A 14,939-nucleotide genomic window follows, 5' to 3' on the forward strand; every position below is an offset into this window, starting at 1 on the left:
AAGTGAATAAGAAACAACCAGAGGTGTGCAAATGCATCCCGAAACTTTAACATGTAAAATAAGGAGACAAAACACAAAATACTAGCTAAAGTCCAATTTTCTCACTAAGTTCTGTGACTTTAAGGATAGTGTGTGTGGGTCAGGTCAGCCCCTTCCTCGTTCCCTAGTAACTTTTAAATCACTGAACATCATTTCTATACATTTTTTTTATTATTTTCATTTTAAGAGCAGCAATTTTTCCTCCATTCATACAAATGAAGTTTAGCCTATGAGTGAGTCACATACCTTGATAACATGATGCTTTTCTTGGAGCACAGGAATCTTAAACATTTGGCACCAGTAAGTTGTACCTTTGTTTGGGATGGGGACCTGTCTTAAAAAAAAGGGGGGAAGGGGACAAAAGTCACATTCTCTTGACAGTCTATTAAACACAACAATTTAAGTAAACACTCATACACTTTAAATAAACCACCCCTAGAACCATGTAACTTGAAAAAAACTTACGTCCTGATTTACCAGGTCAAAGTATGGTACGGCTGTAGACAACACATTGGTTTTCTCCGGATTCAATAACCGCAGACTCTTGGTGCCGCGATTGGAGTTGTGGTACTTGGGACCCGCTGCTCCCACGTCTTCGTGGTGGTAGGCCCAGATCACCCTCATCGTGCTCTCCTGGCGATCAGACACGACGAGCACAATTATGTCTCATGAGAGCACTTTCCTTACCACTGATTGCTTTAAAGAATTCCATTTAAAGCAGGAGATAGACACGGAGAAAAGAGAATAATGACATTTGGAGTTCTCAATACAGTCTCTAACATGAATTGTGTAAATCTGACTAAGTCATGAAGAAATAGATGAGTTCCTTTTTGGAAGAAAACTTCTCTCAGCACGCAAGGTTATGTGTTCCAAACAGAATGAAGGACAATGGACTTAGTAGTTATGCTTCCATGCTTAAGACAACAGGAAATCATTGTCATGCTAAAACTCCAAACTAGCAAACCAGTAGTTATCAAGCAACTATGCCTGTGAAGCAGCAGGGATTTGGGAAAATTAAAACCTGTTTTAATGCCATGGAATATTTTAGGGAAAATAAACAAATAGAATGAAAACTGAAATGACTTTCCAGGTCAGGATTTTTATTTTCACAATAAATTTTTCCCAGGCACTATTTCGGTCACAAGCATGGACTTAACAGAAAGTGCAAATACAGCAGGAACTTCTGATTCTGGGTTTGTTTATTATCCTGGACTCTATCTACAGTTATTTTATGACTCCTGGGAATTTCCAAGGGACTGGATATCCCAACTAGGGAAAGTACTGTCGGGTGAAATTGGTTTCCATTTGGCAAATGAGAGATTGCCCAAGGATGGTGGGGCAGTGGGAAGGGTTTGCTCGGGTATAAAGAAATAATTCAGTGCCCCCATACATAAAGATGTCTTTGCCAGATCTTTGTAATAAGAACTTTGAAAATAAATAATAAAGCAAAAGCTATTCATTTTAAAAGCTATATTCCTTCTTAATAAGTCAAATGACTATAATTATTATTCCAATTAAAGTATAATTGCACTGTATATCACATAAAAAGTGATCCATGTCTTTGCATGTTTTTTTCTTCCTCTTTTTACTCTTTATGCTGAATGTTAACCAAAACTGCTTCAGATTTTTACATTCCCATTTTCAAGGCTCTGATTTACCAAATAAAAAAGACAATTTTATTGGTCTACACAAAATGAAATTGACTCAAGACATTCATGGAAACTTTCAAAGTACCAGATGAATTATATATCCTCTAAACACTTAATTTGCATAAGCACAAAGATGTTAATTTTTGCATAATGTCTGACAGTAAGAAATCTTCTATAATATGTCGACAGGCAATTTTCATCAGTCTACTATTCATCTACACTTTAGAAATTTACAAAAATGAGTCAGTTACAAATCAGACAAATTATATCCTAATAGTCAGTATCATAATTCTCTCTTGTGTAATACAATTTCTTCCAACCTTTATCTATTGTCTGTTTTCAAGCTTTACAGAGAAGAAGCTAAAACCTTCTACAGGTAAAATCACACACCCTTTAAACAGCTCTTCAAAATTTTAATTCACACAAAAACTACTTTTCTTGAAATTTATAGTCTTAGATTTTTTTTTTTTGTGGCTACTAAAGAGAAATTCAAAAATGTTCCAGAAAAGACTAGGTGACTTTGTTGTCAAAGGTTAATTTTATATATTTGTTCCTTTTCATTCCATAAAGGGTTTCACAACTGTAAATGTACAATTTGCTCACACATGCCTTCACTAAGACTCCTTACCGTTATACTCTTGTCATTTCCATCACATGTATGCAGTTCTCTGGTAAATTCAATTATTGTGTGTGTACTATTTTCCATGGCATATTCTAGGTGGTAATCTTGCTGAGCATCTTTTTTCAATTCTCTGTTTGCATTTGTAAAATAATCCTGTAGAAAATATGGAAAAGAAAAATGAGGATATCCTAGATTCAAAGTGAAAAGAATTTAGATTAAGAGAAGATATATATATATATATATATATATATATCCTTAAAAAATATATTCTGGATTTATTTATTACAGCATTTTGTATTTATAGTCATTTTTTTAATACTTCCCGAGAATTTCCAGGAGGCTAGAGTATCCCAATGAGGGACAGTTCCCTAGAAAACTGGTCCATATTCGAACTTCTGGCTCCTCGGGAAAAAGCAGTATGGATTTAGAATATCACAGAGCATCAAAAGAGATGGAATGAATGAACATTTGCAATCACTGTGTATTTTCCCCTCATTCCACAAATGAAAAGAAGAACTTCAACACTGTGAAATAGCTTGCTTCAAAATGAAATAACTAGTTAATGGCAAAACAAGGACCATCTGCAGGGTTGGCACTTTTTCTACTGTTATGCCTTGTGGTGCTTCCCTTCTGTACACCTAAAAGCAAGGAGACTCATCCTGAGACTATAGGCTATTTTAGTATGAGCTTTAACGGCATATGTTTATGGAAATGAAATGCAATGGGAAAATATGGAAAGAAATGAAACTAGTTGAATTATAAGGTACTGAAAAACTAGAGATGATTTGTTTTGGTGATTCAGCTATAATTTTTATATAAAATTTGTTCAGTGGTGTCAGATAGCTTCTGGGAGGCAGACAGATGCAATGGAGAGGGCGCAGGCTTTGAAATAAAATGACTAGGATCTGACACCCAGCACCACTCCTAAATGCCTTGAAGAATTGTTGAAGTCAAACTCTGAGTTTTTGTTCTAACATTAATAAAACTGAGATAATACATATTTATTTTATGGATTTTGAAAGATAAATAAATGAAATAGTATATGAAGGAAAAAACTGCCAAACAGGATAAGAGCTCATTCAATGCCAAACTCCTTCCCGCTTTTGCAATTATAGTTTGGTTTTTCCACAGAATATTTCTCTGTGCCTTTTACTATTAGCTTTCCATGTTGAGAATTATAAAAATCACCTTGTTAATTTTCATCACTTATAGAAGACACAAAATTTGCCATAATTATACTGGGTTTTCAGTACATAGTGACATTTTATTTTTCATAAATCATAAAGAGTTGATTTAGAATGTACATGCTGAAACATAATTATAATTACTTTGACTAACACTAAAATTACATTTGAAGAAATGATTGCACACTTGGCAGAAAAAATACAGTATACAAGGAAGAAAACCTTAAATTGTCTATAATTGTCATACTCAAGTGGATGGCATTTGGCATTTTTATTCCTAGCACCTTTTTAAGGTAGTTATCAAGCATGTGTAAATTTGACATCCAGGGTACCTGATCTAGATGTTGTTCAAACCCAGCATCATCGGTGATGCAGAGAGCCTCACTAACCTCTTTCACTCTGGTAACAGCTACACCTGATTGACCACATTCTATGCACCAGTTTAAGCATGTTACATGTATTAACTAATTTAATCTTCATATCAAGTTTCTGAGATAAAACAATTTTCCTATTTCACTGAAGCCCAAAGAGGTTAAGCCTCTCACCCAGGATCACACAGTTGGTAAGTGGAAAAGCCAGTATTGAAACCCCAGACAGTCTGACCTGAGTCTGTGTCTTTCATTGTTCTACATCCCAGTGGTCACTGCTGGAAAAGTATGGGTTAGTTTGCATCTTTCTGTCTACAAAAAAATACCTATATTAAGTTTTTTTCACATAAAATGTTACTTTTTCTCCTGCTAAAGTTGAGGCTTACCCAAAAAGGTATTCTGAGAACCAGCTGTAATGGTGAAAGCAACCCAAATGAAATATTTGTAGGGTCCTGTGATCGTCCCACTTTTGATCACATGGATTTTCAATATGTAAATGAAGTAACAATGCCCGTGGACAACGAGGGATTTAGATTAACTGTGCCTTTACACTAAGCTCACGTTTCATTACATGATTCAAGCAATCACAGTTTTTGCAAACAAAAGGAATACAAAACAAAATGTAATCAGTTCAACGAGTAGAATAATTATCCTAGTCTTGCAAATATGTTTCCAAAACCATTAGTCCTACAAAATATCCAGCTGGCTTGCCAATTTTCCATTCATTCTGTTTCCACTCAACCAAAACCAATTCCTTTCAGCTATTTCACATTTTTCTGGCCTTTCAGATAATTTAACTATGAAAAAAAGGGGAGAAACTTCATTCAGGTATTACTGAAAATCCCTTAAGCTCAACTGCCCTGTGTAAACCACTGAGTGTTCAACATTTAGAAAAGACAGCTGCCAATTCTGTCCAAGTTTTGGACTCCTGGAAAAATGTGATTGTCCAAAAGAAGCTAATATCCTCAACTTTCTTGAGGAAAAACATGAATGAGTTTGAATAAAACTAAAATTGAAATGTGAAGTAGCCTGATACCACTGTAATTCCATTATATTTTTTTCATATTTTCCCACTTTTAGGGCTTATTTAGAGACATATCTTCAGATTTGATCATAGTACATCTTCACCCTCCAAATAGGGTTACTAGTTACATATTTACTTAGCTGGGCCCTTACTAATGCTTGGAAATCCACATGTTAATCTCTTCCTTTCCCCAGGAAACTTCCCAAGACAAATATTCTAAACCTTCTCTTGTAGTGTCTTTGATTTTGGTGTCAGGGTAATACCAACATTTTTCTACACTCAACTTATGACCTTATTTCTCCTTTCATTGAGAGAATTTCAGTTATGATACATGAGAGCTCATGTCTTGCTTTCTTTCTATTCTAAATAATATTACTTAGTAAAATCAAAACAATGTTCAATCTAAAATAAAGAAGGAAAAGAGAAACATAAAACAAGGAGCAGATGGGACAAGCAGAAAACAGATGTAATTGAAATGAAAGAGGAATATTACAATAGATCTTACAGACATTAAAAGGTTAATAAATTTTTTGCACACCTTGATATAAATATTGAATAACTTAGATGAGAAAGAGGCAAAGTACTTGAAGGACACCAATCAACAAAATTTAATCAGGAAAACAGATACTCTGAATAGTCCTATAGTCTACCTATGGGTAAAAACCTTCCTACAAAGAAAAGTCAAAGCCAAGGTATTTTTCACTTGGAATTTCACTAAATAGTTAAGGAAGAGGTAATATCAATCCCTCACAAACTCTTCAAGAAGATAAAAGAGGAGAGAACACTTCCTAACTCATTTTTTGATGCCAGCATTCCCCTGACACCAAAATCAAAGACACTATAAAAAAATTTATAGATCAATATCTCTCATGGGCCTAGATGCAAATTTTCTTTAAAAAACATATAAGCAAATAGAGCCCAGTGATGTTTAAAAAGAGTAGTATATTATGACCTTGCAGAGTTGGTTTGATATCAGAAAATCAATCAGTGCAATTCCCTATACCAAAGACTAAAAAAGAAAAACCATGCAATCATCTCAATGAATGCAGACAAGCCATTTCAAACTTTCATTCATGGTAAAATATCTCAGGAAACTAGCAATAGAGGTACTTCTTTTATAAAGGGAGTCTATAAAAACTTAGGGCTAACATCACACTTAATGATGAAAGACTGAATTCTTCCCCACTAAGACTGGGAACAACTAAGCTCTGGGAGAAATGTAAGGATGCCCACACACCCCACTCCCAGAGGGATCCATTGTTGGGTGTCCACTCTGACAGTTTGTCTGTTATTCCAATCCTCCAACTATAGTCATCAAAGTTCTGTCTTTGATATCATACTACCCTGCCTTCATATTGTATCCTTTGGTAATCTCATCTATTCCAAGAGTTTCCAATCATCACCTTTATTCAGTATTATATATCCAAATGTCCATTGGATACCTTCACTTGGAAGTCCTACTGTCATTTCAAATGCAACATATCCAAAATTGTATTCACCCTTTATCTATAAGGATTTACATTTCATTATATTGACATTTTCCGAGGCACCCAAATTCAAAACGGCAGTCTCCTTTAATTACTCACACCCCCACAGATAGTCCCTGCCTCTATCCATTCCTCCTTTGAAAAGATAACCCACATTTTACTTCTGATCCATTGTAACTTCTCCTGTCTCAGTTAGTTCAGATTCTATCACTTCATAATTCTGTCATGGTCTTCCTTGAAAATCACTCTCAATGTGTCACTACATTTTATTCAGCAGTATAGAGTACAAAGTTCTATAATTTAGATTCAAGTTTCTCTAAAATGTAGCCTAACCTGGTTTACCAGGGTGTCTTAATTTCACCACATGATCTCTACTGTTGCTGTTGATTTAACTTTTCCCTTAAATACTCTGCTTTTGTTGAGCCCTTTGCTTTTGTTCACATTCTTCCCATCTCCCCTGCTCCCTTCACCCCACTGAGAAATCCACTCCACTAACTCCACCCATTGAAACCACTCCATGGAAATGCTTCCTTCTCTTCAAGACTTATGATCCTATCCCTTTGATCATTCCAACTAGAAATGATCGTTCTTTCTCTGAATCCTTATTCCTTTATTTCCATTCCCAGGTAGCATGTAATACATTCTAGACACAGTGTTATCTTCTCAACTGTGTGGTGATTGCCTAGAAATAAACACCTAATTTAGTTACACCTTTAGAAAACCTGTTTACATTATAAATGAAGCAAAAAGAGGGGAACAATAGGTTATTTTCCCACATGTCTCAGTTATATGTACATATGGTAAAGATCTGGCGCAGAATGTGTTTAACCAGATGCTAGAATGAGTTTGGGTCTGCATGATCTGCCATGCAGACACATCTGGCACTGAAATCTGGGAACGTTGTCATGACCTTTTAGCCCCAAAATGGACATGAATCTTATGAAACTGACATGAGCATTTAGGAAAAAGAGTTTATGTATGAAACAGCCCTTTGAAATCCTTTTAGACTAGGAGGGCATCCCCTACCTATTTTAAAGAAATTAAAAAAAAAAAACAAATCTGAGATAGAGAAATGATGTTTTAGAATTTTTCTAATGTTAATTTATATCTTCAGTGTCTAACAGAGGGGTTTACATATTGCAGAGGTTCATTAACTAAGTGCAATTTTAAAAGAAGCATCCTGTCATTTCTTTTCCTAAATCTAAAGAAGGGGATAATTTTGAAAATAAAAGGTAAGAATCCATGAACCATCCTCCAATAGTCACATCTTCATGATATAGGAAGAGTTTAACTTGGTGGGAGCAAAATATTCCCAAGTAACATCTTGCTTCTTCCTTCAGCCCATATTAAGAAAATACATGGACTATAATCAAGCACAGGCTTGATGGTATCAATATTTTATAGTAAAAAAATGGCATATTGGCAAATCTTAAAAGCACAATTAAGTGAGGTAAGAGAGAAAAAGGAAAAAAAATCTGGGTCTCAAATTACTTGTCATTCAATTATTCCTGCTGGGAAGAAGAAGAGATGGGAAGGAGGGAAAAAAGGAAGAAGGAAGGAGAAAAAGAGAGTCACACAACTACCAACAGAGATAAAGGGGGAAACTGATGGGAACACAATCATTGTCAGAGATTTCAACACCACATTAACATCATTAGACAGATCTTCCAGACAGAAAATAAATAAGGCAACAGAGAAATTAAATGATAGAATAGAAAAATTAGGCTTGGTGGATATTTTCAGAGCATTACACTCCCCAAAAATAGGATATACATTCTTTTCAAGAGCTGATGATGGAACATTTTCTAGGATTGATCATGTACTTGGGCACAAAAGAAGCCTCAACAATTTTAAGAAGATAGAAGTTATCTCAAGCATCTTTACTGACCATAATGCCATGAAACTAGAAATCAACTACAGAGAAACAAAGGAGACAAAAAAGAAAGCATGGAGATTAAACAACATGCTATTAAAAAACCAATGGGTCAATGATGAAATCAAAGTTGAAATTAAAAAATACCTTGAGACAAATGAAAATGAAAACACAACCACACAAAATTTATGGGACACAGCAAAGGCAGTGCTAAGAGGGAAGTTTATAGCAATACAGGCCTTCCTCAAAGAAGAAGAACAACCTCAAATAAACAATCTAACCCACCAGCTAAAAGAACTAGAAAAAGAAGAGTAAAAACACCCAAAAGTCAGCAGAAGGGAGGAAATAATAAAGATCAGGGAGGAAATAAATAAAATAGAGATTAAAAAAAAACAATAGAAAAAATCAATCAAACCAAAAGCTGGTGTTTTGAAAGAGTAAATAAAATCAACAAACCTCTGGCCAAACTCACAAAAAAGAAAAAAGAGAGAGCACAAATAAGCAAAATAAGAAAGGAAAATGGAGAAATTACAACAAATAACATAGACATACAGAATATCATACAAGAATATTATGAAAAACTATATGGAACCAAAATGGATAACCTAGAGGAGATGGACAAGTTTCTGGAAACATACAGTCTACAAAGACTGAATCAAGAAGAAACTGACCACTTGAACAAACCGATCACTAGAAATGAAATCAAATTAGCAATAAAAAACCTCCCTACAAATAAAAGTCCAGGATCAGACGGCTTCATCGGGGAATTCTACTAAACATACAAAGAAGAACTCATACCAGTCCTTCTCAAACTCTTCCAGAAGATTGAAAAGGAGGGAATACTCCCAAACTCATTCTATGAAGCCACCATCACCCTGCTACCAAAACCAGGCAAAGACACCACCAAAAAACAGAATTACAGACCAATATCACTGATGAACATGGATGCAAAAATCCTTACCAAAATACTAGCAAATAGAATCCAACAGCACATAAAAAAGATTATACATCATGATCAAGTGGGGTTAATCCCAGGGACACAAGGATGGTTCAACATACACAAATCAATCAATACAATATATCACATCAAAAAGAGAAAGGACAAAAACTACACGATCATCTCAATAGATGCAGAAAAAGCTTTTGATAAAATTCAACATCCATTTATGATAAAAACTCTCACCAAAGTGGGTATAGAGGGAACAAATCTCAACATAATAAAAGCTAAATATGACAAACCTACAGTTAGCATAGTACTCAAAGTTGAAAAACTCAAAAGCTTCCCACTAAAATCTGGGACAAAACAAGGCTGCCCACTATCACTACTCCTATTCAACATAGTCTTGGAAGTCCTAGCCACAGCAATCAGGCAAGAGAGAGAAATAAAACAGATCCAAATTGGAAAAGAAGAGGCAAAAGTGTCACTATGTGCAGATGACATGATACTACATATAGAAAAGCCTAAAAGGTCCACACAAAAACTACTAGAAATAATCAAAGAATTCAGCAAGGTAGCAGGTTACAAGATTAACGTTCAAAAATCAATTGCATTTCTTTATGTTAATGATGAATCAACAGAAAAAGAAAGTAAAGAAACAATCCCCTTTAAAATAGCACCCAAAGTAGTAAAATACCTAGGAATAAATCTAACCAAGGAGGTGAAAGACTTATACACGGAAAACTATAAAGCACTGATTAAGGAAATTAAAGAAGACTTTAAAAAATGGAAAGATATCCCATGCTCCTGGATTGGAAGAATCAATATTGTTAAAATGGACATACTGCTCAAGGCAATCTACAGATTTAATGCAATCCCTATCAAATTACCCAGGACATATTTCACAGAACTAGAACAAATCATAATAAAATTTATATGGAACCACAAAAGACCTAGAATTGCCAAAGCATTACTGAAGAAAAAGAAAGAGGCTGGATGAATAACTCTCCCAGACTTCAGACAATACTACAGAGCTACAGTAATCAAGACAGTATGGTATTGGTACAAAAACAAACATATGGACCAATGGAACAGAACCGAGAGCCCAGAAATGAACCCACAAACTTTCGGTCAACAAATTTTTGACAAAGGAGGCAAGAATATACAATGTAATAAAGACAGTCTCTTCAGCAAATGGTGTTGTGAAAACTGGACAGCAGCATGTAGAGCAATGAAGCTCAAAAACTCCCTCACACCAGACACAAAAATAAACTCAAAATGTATCAAAGACTTAACATAAGACAGGATACAATAAACCTAGAAGAAAATAAAGGCAAAACATTATCTGACATACATCTCAAAAATGTTCTCCTAGAACAGTCTACTCAAGCAATAGAAATAAAAGCAAGAATAAACAAATGGGACCTAATGAAACTTACAAGCTTCTGCACAGCAAAGGAAACCATAAGTAAGACAAAAAGACAACCTATGGAATGGGAGAAAATTTTTGCAAATGAAACTGACAAAGGCTTGATCTCCAGAATATATAAGCAGCTCATATGACTTAACAAGAGAAAAACAAACAACCCAATCCAAAAATGGGCAGAAGACTTAAACAAGCAATTCTCCAAAGAAGAAATACAAATGATCAATAGGCACAAGAAAAAATGCTCAATATCACTAATTATCAGAGAAATGCAAATCAAAACTACAATGAGGTATCACCTCACACCAGTCAGAATGGCCATCATTCAAAAGTCCACAAATGACAAATGCTGGACAGGCTGTGGAGAAAAGGGAACCCTCCTACACTGCTGGTGGGAATGCAGTTTGGTGCAGCCACTGTGGAAAACAGTATGGAGATTCCTCAAAAGACTAGGAATAGACTTACCATATGACCCAGGAAACCTGTTCCTGGGCATATATCCAGAATGAACCCTACTTCAAAAAGACACCTGCACCCCAATATTCATAGCAGCACTATCTACAATAGCTAAGACATGGAAACAGCCTTAATGTCCATCAACAGATGACTGGATAAAGAAGAGGTGGTATATTTATACAATGGAATACTATTCAGCCATAAAACAACAACATAACACCATTTGCAGCAACATGGATGTTCCTGGAGAATGTCATTCTAAGTGAAGTAAGCCAGAAAGAGAAAAAATACCTTATGAGATTGTTCATATGTGGAATCTAAATAAAAAAATTAAAAATACAAAACAGAAACAGACTCATAGACATAGAATACAAACTTGTGGTTGCCAGGGGGACGGGGGGGTGGGAAGGGACAGACTAGGATTTCAAAATGTAGAATAGATAAACAAGATTGTACTGTGTAGCACAGGGAAATATATACAGGATCTTGTGGTGGCTCACAACGAAAGAGAATGTGACAATGAATATATGTATGTTCATGTATAACTGAAAAATTGTACTCTACACTGGAATTTGACACAACATTGTAAAATGACTATAACTCAATAAAAAAAATGTTAAAAAAAGAAAAAAAGAGAGTCACTCAGAACAATCTTGAGAACCCATCATTCAGCCTGGTTAAGCCTAAAAAATTACACCTGATTAGTTTTAGGGTTTCTGACAGTTTGACAAAGGGATACATGTTATTCAAATGGATACTTAAATGGAATATTTATTTTGTCATTATCATCCAATAGGGGAAAAAATGGAGAATGATACTGACAGTAAAACAGTTAAGAATTTGAATACTGATAACAACATTGAGAAATTTATTTCCCAAGACCACACTGTATCGTCCTTACTAGATATTTAAGGAAATTTTCCAGATCATTTTTAGTATCTGATTTGCACCTTTAGCATTAGAACCAAATGGTACCCCTCACTCCCACTCCCCATCCCATTTAGCCATGGAGCCAGACGGAGCTTCACTGGACATCCATGGTGAAGGCCCTTCCTCAGCCGCCTTGCTATAGTGCTTGATATTCCAGGACTTATAAAATAAAAATAGGAATATTGATCACAATTCATTCTCACTGTCATGGCCTGATTATAAAAATAACAGCCATTATAAAAATCCAATACTATGATGCATCTTATAAATATATTGTATAAATTATAACATGAAATATTGATAAATAAAAGTAGGCTCCAATTAAGTATCATTAAAAACAGACCTTATGAAGGCAAGGGGGTTGAGGAGCATTCAGAGAATCATGATTCTGTAGAGATTCTGTAAGAGTTTAAGGATAAAAATACGTACCCCCCCTAAATATATATACCTCCCACCCAGATGAACCTCATTCAACATGACCTCAATGAACATGGCTGGGTAAAAATTTAAGAAAATAGGCTGCATCTTGGTCACTGATAGTCCACTGCCTCTCTTGGCATGCCCAAGATGAATTCTACTGGTCTAAAGTCAAAAGCAAAATGCCACCAATGGCATCAAAACATCAGATTAAATAAAAATTTTAAAAGAATAAAAATATGTAGATGTTTTAATTATGTAAATATAAAAGCCGATATGCTGAAATCACTCTTCTCTGTGCTTATTCATTTTTAATGTTCTGTAAAGTAAAATGTGCAATATTTCCCAAGATAAATGGCTTTATGTGGACATCGATCATATTCTAACTCAGATAACTGCATCAAGACTATCAGTGACCAAGATGCGGTCTTCAATAAGAATTATCACTGAGGTCTTATTTTTTGTTTCTGTTGTGATTTACTATATTAATCATGTATTAACTTTGTTTGTATCTTTTAAAGATAAAATATTAGCCATTAGCCTTGACAATTTGAGTTGATCATTAGACTCTGGCAATAAAATTAATCTGCAGTTGTGTCATAAAAACATTACTTCTGAAACATATTTTTCCTTTGGAACAAGTTATGCTTTGAAAAAAAATGATGAAGTATATTACTGAGGTTTCGAAATGCTGTGTGGTAAGTCAGCACTGGCAGAAGTTGGCATTAGCATTTAGCATGACAGCCAGAGTACTTAACTGCCACCTTCAAACTAAGATAACATACCAAAAACACTAGCTTTGATAATAGACAGGATTGCTACGACCTCTTGTTAAAAAACATAAGTACACAGATGGTAAACTGGTTCTCACTCGTTGTCAGTCTTTTTCTCTCTTGAATAAAATCTCTGCAACAGAGAAGCGCTCTTACTGGTGCTGTGTTAAACAGGATGAAGTGAAAACTCTTCTGGGTGTAATAAAAAATGTGAATAACCTCCGGTCCTGCCTGAGAACTGAGTGTAAGCACAGCTGCATGGGGGACCTTGAGAAAAATGTTACCATCTGTCATCATTTTCTTCAACAGGTGCTTGTAGTTTTCTTCTTTTTCTAAATCTCAAAAGCCTTGTTACTTCAAACATTTCTGTTTGTCATATCAATTTCTATAAGCGTTATGATGGTCTAATAATATTGATAGTATAAAAATAGATTTTTTGTGTGTCTAAGAGAATCTTTGATCCCCAAAAACCATAAAACTGTATAAGCAAACTATATAATCTTCAGATTTCAGTATAAGCTGATTTTAACAAGTTATTTCTTCACTAAACTTAGAAATTTGAGAGGAATGTCAAAACAGAAGGGGTATGTCTCTAGAAACCACTTCAGATAAAACTGAAACTCCCTAGGTCTAATAAGGGATCTGTCAAATAGCTACCAGAATGCCAAAGTATGAGCCCTGTTAGCTTGCATTCCAGTGTGGGGTCCCCCTGAACAATCTGTTTGCCCTTTAAGTGGCACCTTCTGAAAATACACATCCCAAATCTTCTCCCACAGCCAATCATCTCATTTTGGTTTTCGTGTAGAGTAATTTAATAATTTGCTATAATTATAGAATTATCAGATACAGTGCAAGATTAAAATTTTGACTGGATCTCTAACAATAAACTTCAATGGAAAAAAAAACAATTTCAGATCTTACCATTGAAATAAGATGCTATTTTACTTCATCCTATTCCATCATTGTAATTTTTCCAAAATTTTAGATGACTTCTCTTAACTCTCCATGACCAGCTTATGCAAGGAATAAATTTGGGGGAGAAAGCTCCTTCCTGCCTTCCTCCTTCCTTTCTTCCTCTCCTTTCTTCCAAAACATATTTTATTGTATGGCTACTATTTCTCTCAGCCCCTGTTGTAGGGCTGAGAACACGTGATTATAAGTATAGTAGACAAAATCCTTATTATAATGAAACTGATAGTTTAGTTGCAGGATAAGCAAAGAATTTTTAAAATTTAAATAATAATATAACCAAAACTATTTCAATCATAAGTGCTTATAGAAGAACAAAACAGAGATCTAGAGAGGGATTAGAAAGCCTTTAGATTGAGGGATCAGAAAAGTCACCACTTACTTTGAGAAATAAACTACAATTTGGAGCCAGCTGTGAAAAGCATGCAGGAAGTAGATCCAGGGGCTGCAGCTATTAGAAAGGACCTAAAGGAGGTGGACTGGGTCGGGGGAGGTTTATCCAGTTTGGTGAGGCAAATAAAAGCCAGTATGACTGAACTGTAGTGCCCCGAACAGATACATAAGGTCAACAGGGATCAGATGAGGCCTCAGATGTTTTGATACCTCATAGGTCAGTGTAGGGAGTTCAAATTCAACACTAAGCATGTAGAGAAGTCATTTGAGTTTTAGGCAGAAAGTGCCATATTCTGGTCGACATGACGTGTGTGTGTGTGTGTGTGTGAGTGTGTGTGTGTGTGTTACTGTGGCCACCGTGTACAGAATAAGGAGAAGAAAGAAGAAAAGCC

At 35.2% G+C, this 14,939-nt stretch overlaps 1 protein-coding gene across 2 annotated transcripts in view; it reads right to left on the bottom strand.

Moving 5' to 3' along the window:
- MOXD1 (monooxygenase DBH like 1) overlaps positions 1-14,939 on the bottom strand; it is an 84,366-nt gene that overhangs the window by 57,149 nt on the left and 12,278 nt on the right. For both annotated transcript variants that reach the window (XR_012075015.1, XM_015235760.3), the window contains exons 2-4: positions 2,317-2,463; positions 505-672; positions 286-369 (exon numbers count right to left, since the gene is read on the bottom strand). Coding sequence is in view for 1 of the 2 variants with exons in the window: in XM_015235760.3 (XP_015091246.2) it covers positions 286-369; positions 505-672; positions 2,317-2,463 (399 nt within the window). In the remaining variant the exon portion in view is untranslated. The remainder of the gene's footprint in view (positions 1-285; positions 370-504; positions 673-2,316; positions 2,464-14,939) is intronic.

The sequence above is a fragment of the Vicugna pacos genome, chromosome 8 (assembly GCF_048564905.1).
Source record: "Vicugna pacos chromosome 8, VicPac4, whole genome shotgun sequence".
NCBI classification, from domain to species: Eukaryota; Metazoa; Chordata; class Mammalia; order Artiodactyla; family Camelidae; genus Vicugna; species Vicugna pacos.